The sequence below is a fragment of the Spinacia oleracea genome, chromosome 4, assembly GCF_020520425.1.
Source record: "Spinacia oleracea cultivar Varoflay chromosome 4, BTI_SOV_V1, whole genome shotgun sequence".
NCBI classification, from domain to species: Eukaryota; Viridiplantae; Streptophyta; class Magnoliopsida; order Caryophyllales; family Amaranthaceae; genus Spinacia; species Spinacia oleracea.
The window spans coordinates 165,378,001-165,390,649 of NC_079490.1; the positions used below are offsets into that span (position 1 = coordinate 165,378,001).

Genomic DNA, 12,649 nt, shown 5'->3' on the forward strand with positions numbered 1-12,649 from the left:
TTCATACAGTGGCGAATCTAGAATTTGTTTGAACCGGTTCAAGACAATAAACTTAACTACTAAGTCAATTCATATAATTGGATCAATCCCCAATTTTGATAGAAATCAAAATTATAAAGTCTTTGTTGGCACGATTTCGAATACTTCCTCCGTTCCGGAAATGTCGCACAATGGTTGACTTTTACTCTTATAACCGTTACTTTGACTCTTAATATCTCAAATCGTGTGCAAGTTATAAAAATATAATATTTAGAAAATATATATCGATACGAATCTACAATGACCCCACATGAATAAAGTTTTCTTATGTACCAATCACAAAAAAATGGCCAAAGTCTAGTGTAAATAGTGTAAAAAATAAATGGTGCGATATTTCCAAATCGGAGAAAGTATATAATTAAAATCAGACAAAGAAAGTTGCTCATGTAAAACTGAACCTAAACAATAACATGGCAACCTTTTTTTTTTTTCTTTTTTTGACCGGAACATGGCAAAGATAAAGCCCAATATCATACACAACTAAAGTTGGCTATGGATCTGGCAAGATCAGACCGACATTTTTAATAACAAAGGCTGTGATAGGAACATTTGATAAATAATCGCAAAAATTGACATTTGCCAATTCTTATACTAATTTTGGGTAAATTTATCAAAAAAGATCTTTTATAACTAAAACTTTGCGAGAAATGACCTTATATAATTTTTTTTTTTGTGAAATCACACCTTAATGTAAATTTTTTTTGCGAGAAACGACCTAAGGGAAGTTTTCCGCATTGACTGAGCTTTTCCGATCATTGAGTTGCCCGAGGAGCATCACATGTGGCTTAAGTTGGCTAAAGACGCTGATTTTTCCGAGTCTTGAATTTTCAAAATTGATTTTATTCCGTTTTTTTTTCAACTTTAGGTTTTAAAGCTTATAATTTTGGAGGAAATTTGGGTGTGGTTAGCAAAATAAAGCCACACGTGCTTCTCACGTGCTAAAATTACATTAAGGTGTGATTTTACAAAAAAAAAATCATATAAGGTCCTTTCTCGCAAAAAAAATTTACATTAAGGTGTGATTTCACAAAAAAAATTATATAAGGTTCTTTCTCGCAAAATTTGGGTTATAAAAGATTATTTTTAGCAAATTTGCCTTAATTTTGACCATATTCTTTCAAGTATTATTTCAATAACACAGTTATCTATTACTATATACTAAAAGAGACACCAGGAATGACACGTGTCAATTCCTGGTGCGATTTTTCCCGCCAAAAAGCACTTTCCTAAAAAAAGTATATCTGTTTGATTTTATTTTTATTCGCTAACTTTTTTTATAAACTATTTATGTATGGAAACAAAATATATTTAGTTTATAAATTATGGCAATAATAGATACGACGTAATAATAATTATTCTAAATTGGTAATATTTTAGTCAAATCGTTATATTAGTAATGGAAAATATAGCACTCAATATTTTGGTCAAATTACCACATTAGCATTTTAAATATGCAATTAGATGAATATGAATACATTTAAACGAGTATGTTAAAAATGTTATAACTATACAGTAGTTTGGGAGATATTCAGTTAAATATTTTGTGAAAAAAATAATCAAAATCCGTGCGTGCACGGAATCTAATATAGTTCAGTATAAATACGGGTCACTTGCGTGCTTTTTGTGCCACTTTTGACATAAACTTCTTCCGGATCGCTTGTCATACTCGTGCCAGTTTTCATAAACGATCCACACGGCCATATGGCCCATATCCACCCACGAACGAGTGAACAACTCGGTTTGACCCGTATGGTCCACTCGACACATGCCCAACTATTTACCCAACCCATTTCATTCACCCGAATTAGCCAGGGAGATATTCCGAAAACGGTGTCGTTTTGGAATTTCTATCATTGAGAACAATCTGTACAGCAGAGTCGTCTTCTTCACTCACACCTTCCTCTTCCTCTCTCTCCTCAACACTCACACTAAAATCACAAAACTCGAGCAGAAAAAATGGTGGCAGCTGCAATTTCACCCTATTTCACCTGCTCTCCAATTTCTTCTCAATCCACCAAAACCTCTCCATTTCCATTTCTCTACCAAAACAGGTAAAATCTTCTCGTTAATTTCCCCTATTTTTTCTTTAATTTCTCTGATTTTTTTTATATTGGAAGTTTATAATTCATTATTTCCAATTTCAGAAGCTCAAAAAAATCGATTGTCTCTGTACTATCCAGTCCCTCCAGCAATTATTCTTCTCTTTCTGGTAATTTTGTTCTTACTATCGGCAAAATTATCCCTTAATTTTTTTTTTTCCGAAATTTGAATTGTTTTAAATTTGCTGTATTTTTTGCAAACCCTCGTAATTAGACTGATTAGCTGTGGAACTTTCTTGATTAATAGTTTCCCAATTGATTGATAAAGCATGATTGCAAGTAGTAATTTAGTGGGCGTGAATTGAATGACTGTTTATTTCATCTTTTTGTTGACGATTGTTTGTTGGTTTAGCATTTTTTTCGCGAAAAAGAAAGGGGTTTTGAATTGGAATAGCATGATTGAGTTGTGGGATTGCCCATTTGTTTGAAGAAAGGGAACTTAGAATTGGAAATGTATGAACATTAGAGTTATGGGTTTTTTTCCCATAATATGCCACATCAATTAGGGTTATAATTTTATTTGAAGGGGAGTATGCCATGGGATATCCTTGTTTATTAGTAGTCAAGTATGAACGAGGTTTTAATGTGGAAATTGGCAAGAATGTTGGAGGAAACAACCGCGTAACAATTAAGGATTCTATCAAAGATAACTTGAATCCATCTGCAATAGTACTGTACGATAAATTTAGTGAATCTCCTTGGAGTGTGTATCTAGGTTCCAGGGCTCCAAATGGTCTGTTTATAACTTTACATTGTCTTCTCTTGAGGATGAGTGACTAGGCGAGGCCGTGAGGGAGTGAGAGAAAAGTGCAGAAGAATTTTTGGATTTCTTTTCTATGTTTAGCTTCACTGTCAACTTGCTGTGTGGCCTGTGTCACTTACATTCTGCAATGCATGCAGGATTATCAAGTAAAAGCATTGGTCTACCTTTAAAGCCCGACCAGTTTGGCCAACATAATACGACTCTAAGGTACGTTGTTATCCGGGTCAAGATATTTGTGCATCCGTCATTCTGAATCAACTTCTCTGTGGTTCTGATGAGTAAATTGCATTAATAGACAGAGCCCTACAAGAATTTAGAGGGAAGAACAGTAGACTTTAATTTATCTATTGAACTTATTCTGGTAAATCATATGTGCATATATTGTTACTGTGATTATTAGCATTTGACATGGGTTATTTAATAGGGAAATAAGGGAGGAATTTGTGGTCTCATTACTCATTAGGTATATCATGTGACATAGGATGAACCGTTAAATGTCCTCTTCCTAAATCATTGTTTTCATAGTTATCAGGCCTTCAACCATATGGGTTACTGCTTAAGAAATGTAGAGTTACATCTCAGTAGCAGCAGAGGGAAAGGACTAAAGGAGTCAAAGGTCTCTTTTATTGATGTCAGTATCTAATGTCATACGAGACATGATTTATAACAGTGTGCAGATTGGAATTATGCGTTTTTTCCCTTTATATTTTTATGGCTATTGCCTTGCAAGTCACATTTTTGCTTCATTCTCTTGCATTTTGTTCCAGCAATGGGCCTATTGAAGCAAGAAAGGGTAACCCACCTGTAATGCCAGCTGTGATGACACCAGCAGGGCCCTTTGACCTTTCTAGCGTATTATTCAGGAATCGGATCATATTTATTGGGCAACCAGTGAATTCTCAGGTGGCTCAACGTGTTATATCTCAGCTCGTAACTTTGGCAACTATTGATGAAAACTCAGACATACTGGTATTCTTGTCAATATCATTTGCTCTTTCCTTCTCATTTCAATCTTTGCATCAAGCCTCAGGGGTTAATGTTTTTGGCTTAATGTTTTTGGCTGATGGGTATCTCTTCCACCTTCTCAGATTTATTTGAACTGCCCAGGTGGAAGCACATATTCCGTATTAGCGATTTATGACTGCATGGCTTGGGTAAGCTATCCAAGGCTATTTTGCATTTGTTGAGGCTGCTGGGGGAGATTTGTTATATTTGAATTTTTTATGCACAATGGGGTGCACCACCTAAAACTGAGACATGCTTTACTGGGGTTGTAGTGGATTCAGAATCTTTTGTAAATTCCTGGAGTTTGACCATCCTGTGGTTCATATTAGTAAAAGAATTCCAGAAAGCTTCCGCTTATGTAGAGTATATTCGTTTTCAGATAAAGCCAAAAGTTGGGACAGTTTGTTTTGGTGTAGCTGCAAGTCAAGGTGCGCTTCTCCTTGCCGGTGGAGAAAAGGGGATGCGTTATGCAATGCCGAATTCACGCGTTATGATCCATCAACCTCAGAGTGGATGTGGGGTATGAGTTTATTTCTCATGTCATAGCTATGATGGTGCAGCAATTTGTACCAGTGGTTCTTGTTAATATATTGCACATAATCTTTGCATGTTTCTTGTAGGGTCACGTTGAGGATGTCAGGCGTCAAGTGAATGAAGCGGTTCAGTCTCGCCATGTTAGTTTCAGTCTCTATTCCCCATTTTTTTCAAGCAAGTGTAACAAAGAGTCCTTGTTCAGCATTCACATGAAATTTATGTAGCCATTTCAAAACGGAATCATCATATTTTATATGCGTATTAGTGGTAGTGGCTAGCCAGCTAGACGCATATCTTAGTATGATTTACATATACCTATTTAGTTTGCTGGTTTGCGTTGCGGTACCACTGAGAGTACTCCTCGTCGTAGAATAGAGGAACTTAACTTTCTTCCTTGTGGGTGTATTGCAGAAAATTGACCAAATGTATGCTGCATTCACTGGTCAATCACTTGAGAAAGTACAGCAATACACGGAGAGAGATCGTTTCTTATCCGTCACAGAGGTAATTTCAAGCAAGTTACTGTTGGATATCTGGGCTCCTCAAATGCCCTTCTCTAACTGGAAAAACTCCTTTAATTTTGAGCACAGTAATAGGCCCATTGCTTGCAAAGTAAAATTTTGTTCTTGAAGTTTTAGAAAGTTCAGTGCAAACTTTCGCTTGGAAAAGAGCCATATTTACAACATTTTTTTTGCAGTTCTTGGCTTCTGAGTTATGAGTTCTGACCATGGTAAAATGCCTGGTAATGGACAAAGTCTGGAATCTTAGTAAAACAATTGCACTGTAATGATACTTGTCTCTACAGAAGTGGGTTCGGTTCATAATCCAAAATTTGCATGTTCTTCAAAGTACAAACTGAAATCTTGAAATTTTGTTTCTGTATCCAGATTGGAAACTTTAGTCATGATTCCTGATTTTACAGGCGTTCTTGTAGCTGTTCCTGTTGGTCTTTAGTCCTTTACCAAATCTATTAAACTACTCCCCGTGTAATAGGTATCTTTACATTTAGAAAAGGACTTTAATGACTGTGGAAGTAACGAATGCGTCTTTAGAGTTTTTAGAACAGGATAATAGTTAACAACATAAGATATTTATTAGAATAGGATAATAGGTAAGAATGTAAAATGAACCCTTTTTCCTTCACTAAGAGAACAGAAAAAGCAAAGTTATGCTGTAGGAGGGGAAATTTCTGTTGATGTATATTTTTTCCTTCTAGTAGTAGTGTTCATGGCTTTCTTTGGCTTCTTAACATGCTTGAGTCCTCGAATTCGATTCTTTTGTTCTTTTGCAGGCCATGGAGTTTGGTCTTATAGATGGCATTTTAGAAACCGAGTATTGAGGATGCTGCATTTGACGTGGTGGGATCATTTCATGGATGCGACTTTCATTGCTGTTGTACCAGTAGTATAGCACACAAATTATCAGACACTAATTTTGATATATTTCGTATTGCAATCTCAGCTTAACTAATTAAGTTACGACACTGTATTTTTTTATTTTGGGTTCTACTACGAGGAGTTCCCACCGCCTTCGGCGAGTGGACTAATCTCCCGCGGGAGTTTGCATAAGATACGTCACTGTAATAGTAAGGTTTATGGTTGTTGTCCTTGTATATTTTCAAAGGGGAAATTGATTTGATTGGTTATTTGCAGGCAAATAGTAAATGAGAGAGACTAATATTTTCTGGGTTTTTCCCCGATTAGCGGTAATTTCCAATTGGTTAGACTCCGTACACTGTTAAGCAACTCAAAATCTGTAGTTAAAAACCTGCTTCTAATGCAAGATTAGTTGTGAAAAATGGTTTAGTAATCCTCGCGTAGAAGTTGAATTATGGTGTATTATATTCATTTGAGTTTCACTTAATTTCTTCCGAACTTATCTTATCTTTACCTTTTTTTTATTTGACGGGAAAGAACAATTTCATTAATAATCAACCATACGCAATGATAAAATAGATCTGCATACCACAGATTTGAAGAAAATACATAACTGTTATAATAAAAACAATTACTATTCTGCATCCTAAAGTGCATCTCGTGCTCCACCGCTTCTAGCTTAACACGAACAGTGATTTTCGATGTTTTCACATCTTTTCAAGTAGAGCCCTTCTCAATTTGCGCACGAATTGTTCTGATTGACGAGTTGATGATAAACCCAAATAAATTGGGAATAACCCAAGAATAAATTGGGAAAAAATCAACGGAAAAAAAGAAAAAAACCAAAACAAGACAAACCATAAAGAAAAACGATGAAAAAACAAGAAAAATGGTCAGAAATAGTCTAATTTCCGAAAAAATCGGACTATTTTCGGCCTAAGCGGCAAAGAAAATTGAAACCCTAAAAGATGAGAGATAAGAGAGAAAAAGGAGAGAGAGAGGAGCGACACTCTACTTATCTTATCTTTACTTGTAAGAACTTATCAAAACTTATTTTAGTTATAAATTGTATTTGACCAACCCTTATTTTTTCTGAACTTATTTTCCCTAATATAAGTGGAAATAAGGCAAACAAAAAGGTAAGTGATCCTAGGTAATTGCAGCCCTAGACGAGTGGTAGTCTGCCATGGTACACCTGATGTACAAGAGAGATATTGTAACAATTACTTTGTATGTAAATTACTCATAATCTGTAGTCTGTACAAGTATTGTCAGTATGTAAAAGAGGTTTCGGTCACCAGAATTGTCATCTCATTATCTGGAAATGATTCATTACCACTTTTACACATTCCTTGGTGATAATGAAAGCATTTAGTTCTGCTTATACATTCTCATGGACATGCACATCGAGCATTCCAAGCAAAAACACACACAAACCCCGTCAGATTCACTCAATTTACAAGTTACAACCGTGTATCAAATGAACGATAACTAACAAAAACTAACTTCTTTTTTCCTGGGGTTGGGAAAGAAAGACCATCAAAAGGTCTGAGTATATGAGATTCCCCCTCCCATAAGAATGTTACGTTACATCGTTAATTGTGAAGCCTACTCGTAAATCATATCGTGTTCTGCAATTTTCAAAATGCTTTGCCTTCTATCCTGAAATCAGTAGCTCTACTGGAATGTATGCTATGTACCTGAGGAAAGACGATTGCCAAGAACATCAGAAACAGTGATTTATAAATTATAACATATAAAGTAAAGCACGAGGATTCCATTCTCAGAATCCAAACATCGAAAGTGGCCAAGTAGTTGAATTTTGAATATCATGATGGGCGGAGAAAATGTTTAATCTCGAGCCAGGCTTAAACAACCTTGGATATTTTGTCATGTGATCAAACTAAGCAGCTGAAAGTTCGACTGTATAGAATGAGTATGGATTTACATTGGAGCAATTCCAAAAGAATATGCAAATGTTTTTTAATAATCTACTTATATTTACTACGTAACAGGGATGTTCTTTTTCATTTCTGAATATTTATATCAGGTAAAACATAGTACTACAGGTCTAAGATAATGGATCAAATAAATAGTGTAAAGACTCACCATAGTTTTGCCGAATAGTAGTGAATCTGTAAATAGCCTTTATTAAGGAACCATATTTCTTAGACTTCAAATATCCCATGTGTCTACAAAAAATGAAAATCTCGTCTTAAACATCCACTGTAAAAAATAATGGTCAAGGTACTACAAGATACAAAGTAGCTGCAGAGAACAAAAATGTGCTTATAATGGCTCAAACTTTCAAAAAAATTAACTCACACAATCTCAGTATAGCGCATCCTCCATGCAGGAAAGCCGAGATGACATCTTGCAGGTCCATAAATTAAGAGAAGGTCGGGATCAGGACCAGAACAACCTGACGAATAAATGATAACTCAAGAGACTGAATTCTTGATACATTAAAAAAAAACTTTCAAGGGAAAAAAATATGAAAAGCAGACAAACCAACTAGTCGTAAAGCCTCATCCAGGATTGGTTCTGTAAATTTTGGCTTGTCTCCACCGTCCTTATACTTCAAAAAAAGCAAATTTGCTGCTTCAACGACACCTTCTTTTCCATCAGTCAATGAAACAAATTCCAAATTTAACTGACTAGGTTTTAGTAATGCTTCGGCTGTTTCAACTCCCTGCAAAACAGGATACCTTTATCAACAAAATCTACAGAAGAACCAACAGAAAGGAAAAAAACAAAAAGGATAGTGGCAGGAATAACATTTTCCTTTGTGAGCTACGTTACTCAGACTCCAGTAGAAGTGTTTAGATGCAAGAATGTGTCCAAGTCTCAGAGCTTTTCGAAAAAATCTATGTTTTTGGAACAAAATAAAGTTTCTGCATCCATGTAGGAGTGTCAAGAATCTAACATGGGTATTTCAGTTAAAATGAAGAGTTCGAATAACATAGCTTTTAAGATAAGTTCGTTTAATAGTTATTAATCCAACCCAAACTACTCTTTGTACAATAAAATCATAGCAATCATGTGCAATAACTTGTTTGGTTAGGATATTACATGAATATTTAATACCTTCCATGGTCTTGCATTGCATTCAGCTATGATAGTCTCCTGTGATTCCTTCAGCACTCCTAAACAACCAGAATCTCAGGCAAACTGACATTTGCAATGGCAAGGGGGTAAAGGATTCAATTTATTTTATTTATTTATAGGAGTGCACCGTAATTTTACCTTCCATATCATAAAGACAAACATGTTTCACACCAATATCAGCTATCCAATGCAACAGCTCAATAACTTCTGAAATCTGGTGGGCTTCTTCACTTTCAACCACAATAGCCAGGTATCTCACCTTACTCGGATCTAGGGATTTGTATTTCTGAAATAGTCCGTAAGTGATAAGGTAGCTTTCAAGAATGTGAACCCCATCGTTTACCCAATACCATATCGTCACAAGAAAATGTAGAATATTCCACAATAGTATAGCAGAAAAACTAGCAACCTGCAAAGGCACATATTGAATATATGAAAAGAAAAGATTTGTGTAGGTGTGTGTGGCCCAAGAAAAACTCGGTAGTTCAATAGATCAGCTCAATAAAGAAGCTTTTCCGCAAGTAACTATATGTATAGAAAATCAGGAACCTTAGTTTTAAGCCTAGAGTACTTAAATATAGAACGAAAATGAGTTTCAAAGCCTCAAGCCCTCAAGAATACTGTTTCTTTGTACCTGCACATGATCTATTCACAATCAGCTACTTTGTTCAGCAGTCCTAATTGGTTATATCAGATCTGCAAGAGAAATACATCCCATTCAACCCAGACTTGATATAGTTTATGTTTTCCATCAACATTTGCAGTAGCAAATAGTAGCACCTCCCCCCCCCCCCCCCCCCCCCCCCCCGCCCTCACTGCGACCCTGCCAACCAACATATCAGAAAACCTTGAAAATTACCTAGTGCAGAAGTTCACGTCATTGATGCACTCAATAACCCAGAATCATAAGCAGCTCCGGGATTTTAGATTACGAACTTTATCTTCTAGAGTTCTAGGTCAGAGTGGATAACCCTCAAAGGTAAAAAAGAACCCACCTTATAATCAGTATAATTGCGAACTAGTATGAGTTTACATTACCCAAGACAATTAGTGTTTTTAGATCTCTGTTTCGTTTTAAAGTTGTTTTGACTTTTGACAATAGAAACAACGTCGAGTTCAGTGTATGATACACAACAACTCGGTCAAGAATGGCTGTGCTCTCCCCAATTCTAACACAATCCAGTGGCTTGTATCTGATTAAATGTATTGCCAAGAAGTGACTAAGGTTTTTAATGGTTCCATCATAAGTCCTGTAGGAAGTTGAAATTTGAAAATGCTTGAAAATACAAGAAACTTCCTAAGCCCAGATCAAAGGAATTAAGCAACAAACATGGTTGGTTGGTTTCCAGGATATTTTTTTATACTAAGAATATCCCATCATAATTATCTTCAGTAGGAAAAACCTATAACAAAGCCCTCAAATTACCAGTTTTCTCCTCGTCCTATTTTTATGACCTTCTATCTCATGTTTACAAAGTTCAGATTCGCTAGAAAATCGACACCCCCCCCCCCCCCCTCCCCCCTATTTAAAAAAAAGGAGCGGTAGCAAGAAACAACATTAACCACGCTCATAGCTAAGATGAAAGCCCTCACAACATTAAGAATCTATCATCTTGAAGACTTCAAGTGACTGGATGTATTTAAGTTTAGGGGGAAAAATGTCATTAAAATTAGTGTCAGAACAAGAAGCCACACTTCCATGAATTTGACAACCCAACAAAGTAAACAAGCATAAGCAACAAAAGATGTGCACTAGCAATATAATCAATGGGTTTCTAAAGGGTCAGCAGTCACCTTTGTCAACCAATATGAATGCAAGTACTTTTCTCTTAAATCCATTAATCTGCAATTTCAACAAGACATCAAACATGTCAACATTCAATAAGTATCAGAACCATGTAAACAGTGAAAAGACTGAAAACAAACAAAACTACTGACTTAGAGGACAGGAAAACAGATTTCAATCAATTTCATGAATGAGTGCAATCGTATGAACCCCTAAAAGCCCAGGGAAAGAGAAAATTGCTTTGTGAAAGAGACAAAGAAAAGAAAATACCAAAAAATAAAACTTCAACATACAAGTAACAAACAAAACCGGAAATTCAGGAAGCGTGTGAAGAGCTTAGATGAGCTTTAGCATGAACTTCTCTTTTTACTTCCTTTGTTAATTGAACATATGCTTTGTATGACACCTTTTTTTTCTCTGTTTAGAATTTATCTCTACCGTAGTAGACACCTGATTTCCCTAACCTGATAATAGAAATTATTTCCTCCCAATTTGTCACCTTCATATTCAAGATTCATTCAATCATTTGCAAATTTAACAAGTCTTAAACGAAAATTACGTTACTAAATAAAGCATCATTAACAACTATAATAATGCTACAAGATCATAACTGCAAGCACATCTCAACATAAACAACCCTTAACCTAATACAGTAACCAAAATTTCAGCCTCCCTAGAAAATCACCATCATATGGCAATCTAATCAATCAATCAATTGCACATTCTCGTAATCCTGTCGCTATTTTCGTAATAAATAATCACATTGTAATTTGTTTATATGTCACTATTTGAACGTTTTCGTAACCCTACCAGGCACCAACAGCCACTGCTACTACAGCCTAAAAGCTGGCGCCGCCATCTCGCCACCATAACCACCCCCTCTGCCTCCCAGAAACTACCCATCTAATTAATTAGTGATCAATCTTCAATTAGCTAACTCTTCTGGACATTAACTCCTTGTATTACAAAAATTCTAACCATTAACTCTCCATCTCTAAAACCCACCTTCACAATAAAAAACCTACATCATCAGGAACCAAATTTCCACTTCCGATATTAAATTAAGGCGAAAATTATGAACCCTCCAAACTAAAATAAATCATTAAAAGTAAGTTTCGATCTTTGGTATAACTACCCATCTCCCGTATAAAAGATCAACCAAAATTTCATGGGAAGAACGGAAATTATGACCAAAAATCAAAAGAACAGTAAAGATTCACACAATGTGAAGTAAAAATGCAATCCTGTAGTGTTTACAATGGAAAAATTACATTGATACAAAAAAAATCAAATAAATTAAGGTTGTACTAATCTCAAATTTTCAGCATTTTACTGAAATCGATCGACTAAAACTAACTTAATGACAAACAATTTACAGAGTAAAAAAAAAACTGATTAAAAAGGAAAGCGGAGAATACCAACCGATGATGAACAGTTTGCGAAGTCATGGTGGTGAGTGGGACCCACTAGCTTAGAGATGAATGAAATTGGAAGAGTGAAGTCGTGAAGATGATCACTCGATGAGAAATAGCAAGCAAATTTCTGGTTATTTTGGGTTTTGCGCAATTAGAATTTAGAAGAAGGTGATGCAAATTGCAATTAACAAATTAGCAGCCTTTTGTTTATGCGTTTAAAGGCTCGGGCTTTGGTCAAGTTTAATGGTCGTTTGTTCAACAAGTTGGAATGGATTGGAATGAATTCTCATATTAGGAGGTATGAATTGAAAACCTCATACCAAATTGGTTTTGTTTGGTTCAATAATGAAATGGATTTTTATATTCTATTTCTATTATTTGGTTCACTTTTAAAATAATTTTGTTTTATATACAGAGTATCTAGGCTATTTTTATAATTTTCCCCTCATTAATACAATAGAATATCAAATTATCAAAATAATTTCACAAGTACCACTACAAGCTTGTTTTCTTTCCGAGACGAC

General features: G+C 35.4%; 2 protein-coding genes across 5 annotated transcripts; one reads left to right on the top strand and one right to left on the bottom strand.

Moving 5' to 3' along the window:
- The first annotated feature begins 1,896 nt into the window (after window positions 1-1,896).
- On the top strand, window positions 1,897-6,085 carry LOC110778900 (ATP-dependent Clp protease proteolytic subunit 6, chloroplastic). The gene is made up of 9 exons (XM_021983440.2): window positions 1,897-2,090; window positions 2,184-2,248; window positions 3,039-3,108; window positions 3,669-3,870; window positions 3,990-4,055; window positions 4,286-4,426; window positions 4,527-4,580; window positions 4,852-4,944; window positions 5,732-6,085. The coding sequence occupies exons 1-9, from the start codon at window positions 1,996-1,998 to the stop codon at window positions 5,777-5,779; spliced, it is 834 nt and encodes a 277-aa protein (XP_021839132.1). The 5' UTR covers window positions 1,897-1,995; the 3' UTR covers window positions 5,780-6,085.
- A 1,010-nt stretch (window positions 6,086-7,095) lies between these two features.
- On the bottom strand, window positions 7,096-12,461 carry LOC110778901 (uncharacterized). Of its 4 annotated transcripts, none has more exons than XM_056842140.1 (8): window positions 12,129-12,461; window positions 10,719-10,767; window positions 9,063-9,333; window positions 8,889-8,962; window positions 8,328-8,508; window positions 8,142-8,238; window positions 7,926-8,008; window positions 7,096-7,516 (listed from the first exon to the last, which is right to left on the bottom strand). In XM_056842140.1, the coding sequence occupies exons 2-8, from the start codon at window positions 10,761-10,763 to the stop codon at window positions 7,509-7,511; spliced, it is 759 nt and encodes a 252-aa protein (XP_056698118.1). In that variant the 5' UTR covers window positions 10,764-10,767; window positions 12,129-12,461; the 3' UTR covers window positions 7,096-7,508. The 4 variants fall into 4 exon arrangements, with proteins under 4 accessions (XP_056698118.1, XP_021839133.1, XP_021839134.1 ...); XM_021983441.2 differs by having other exon boundaries at window positions 12,133-12,460; XM_021983442.2 differs by having other exon boundaries at window positions 8,904-8,962; window positions 12,133-12,457.
- Window positions 12,462-12,649: the final 188 nt, after the last annotated feature.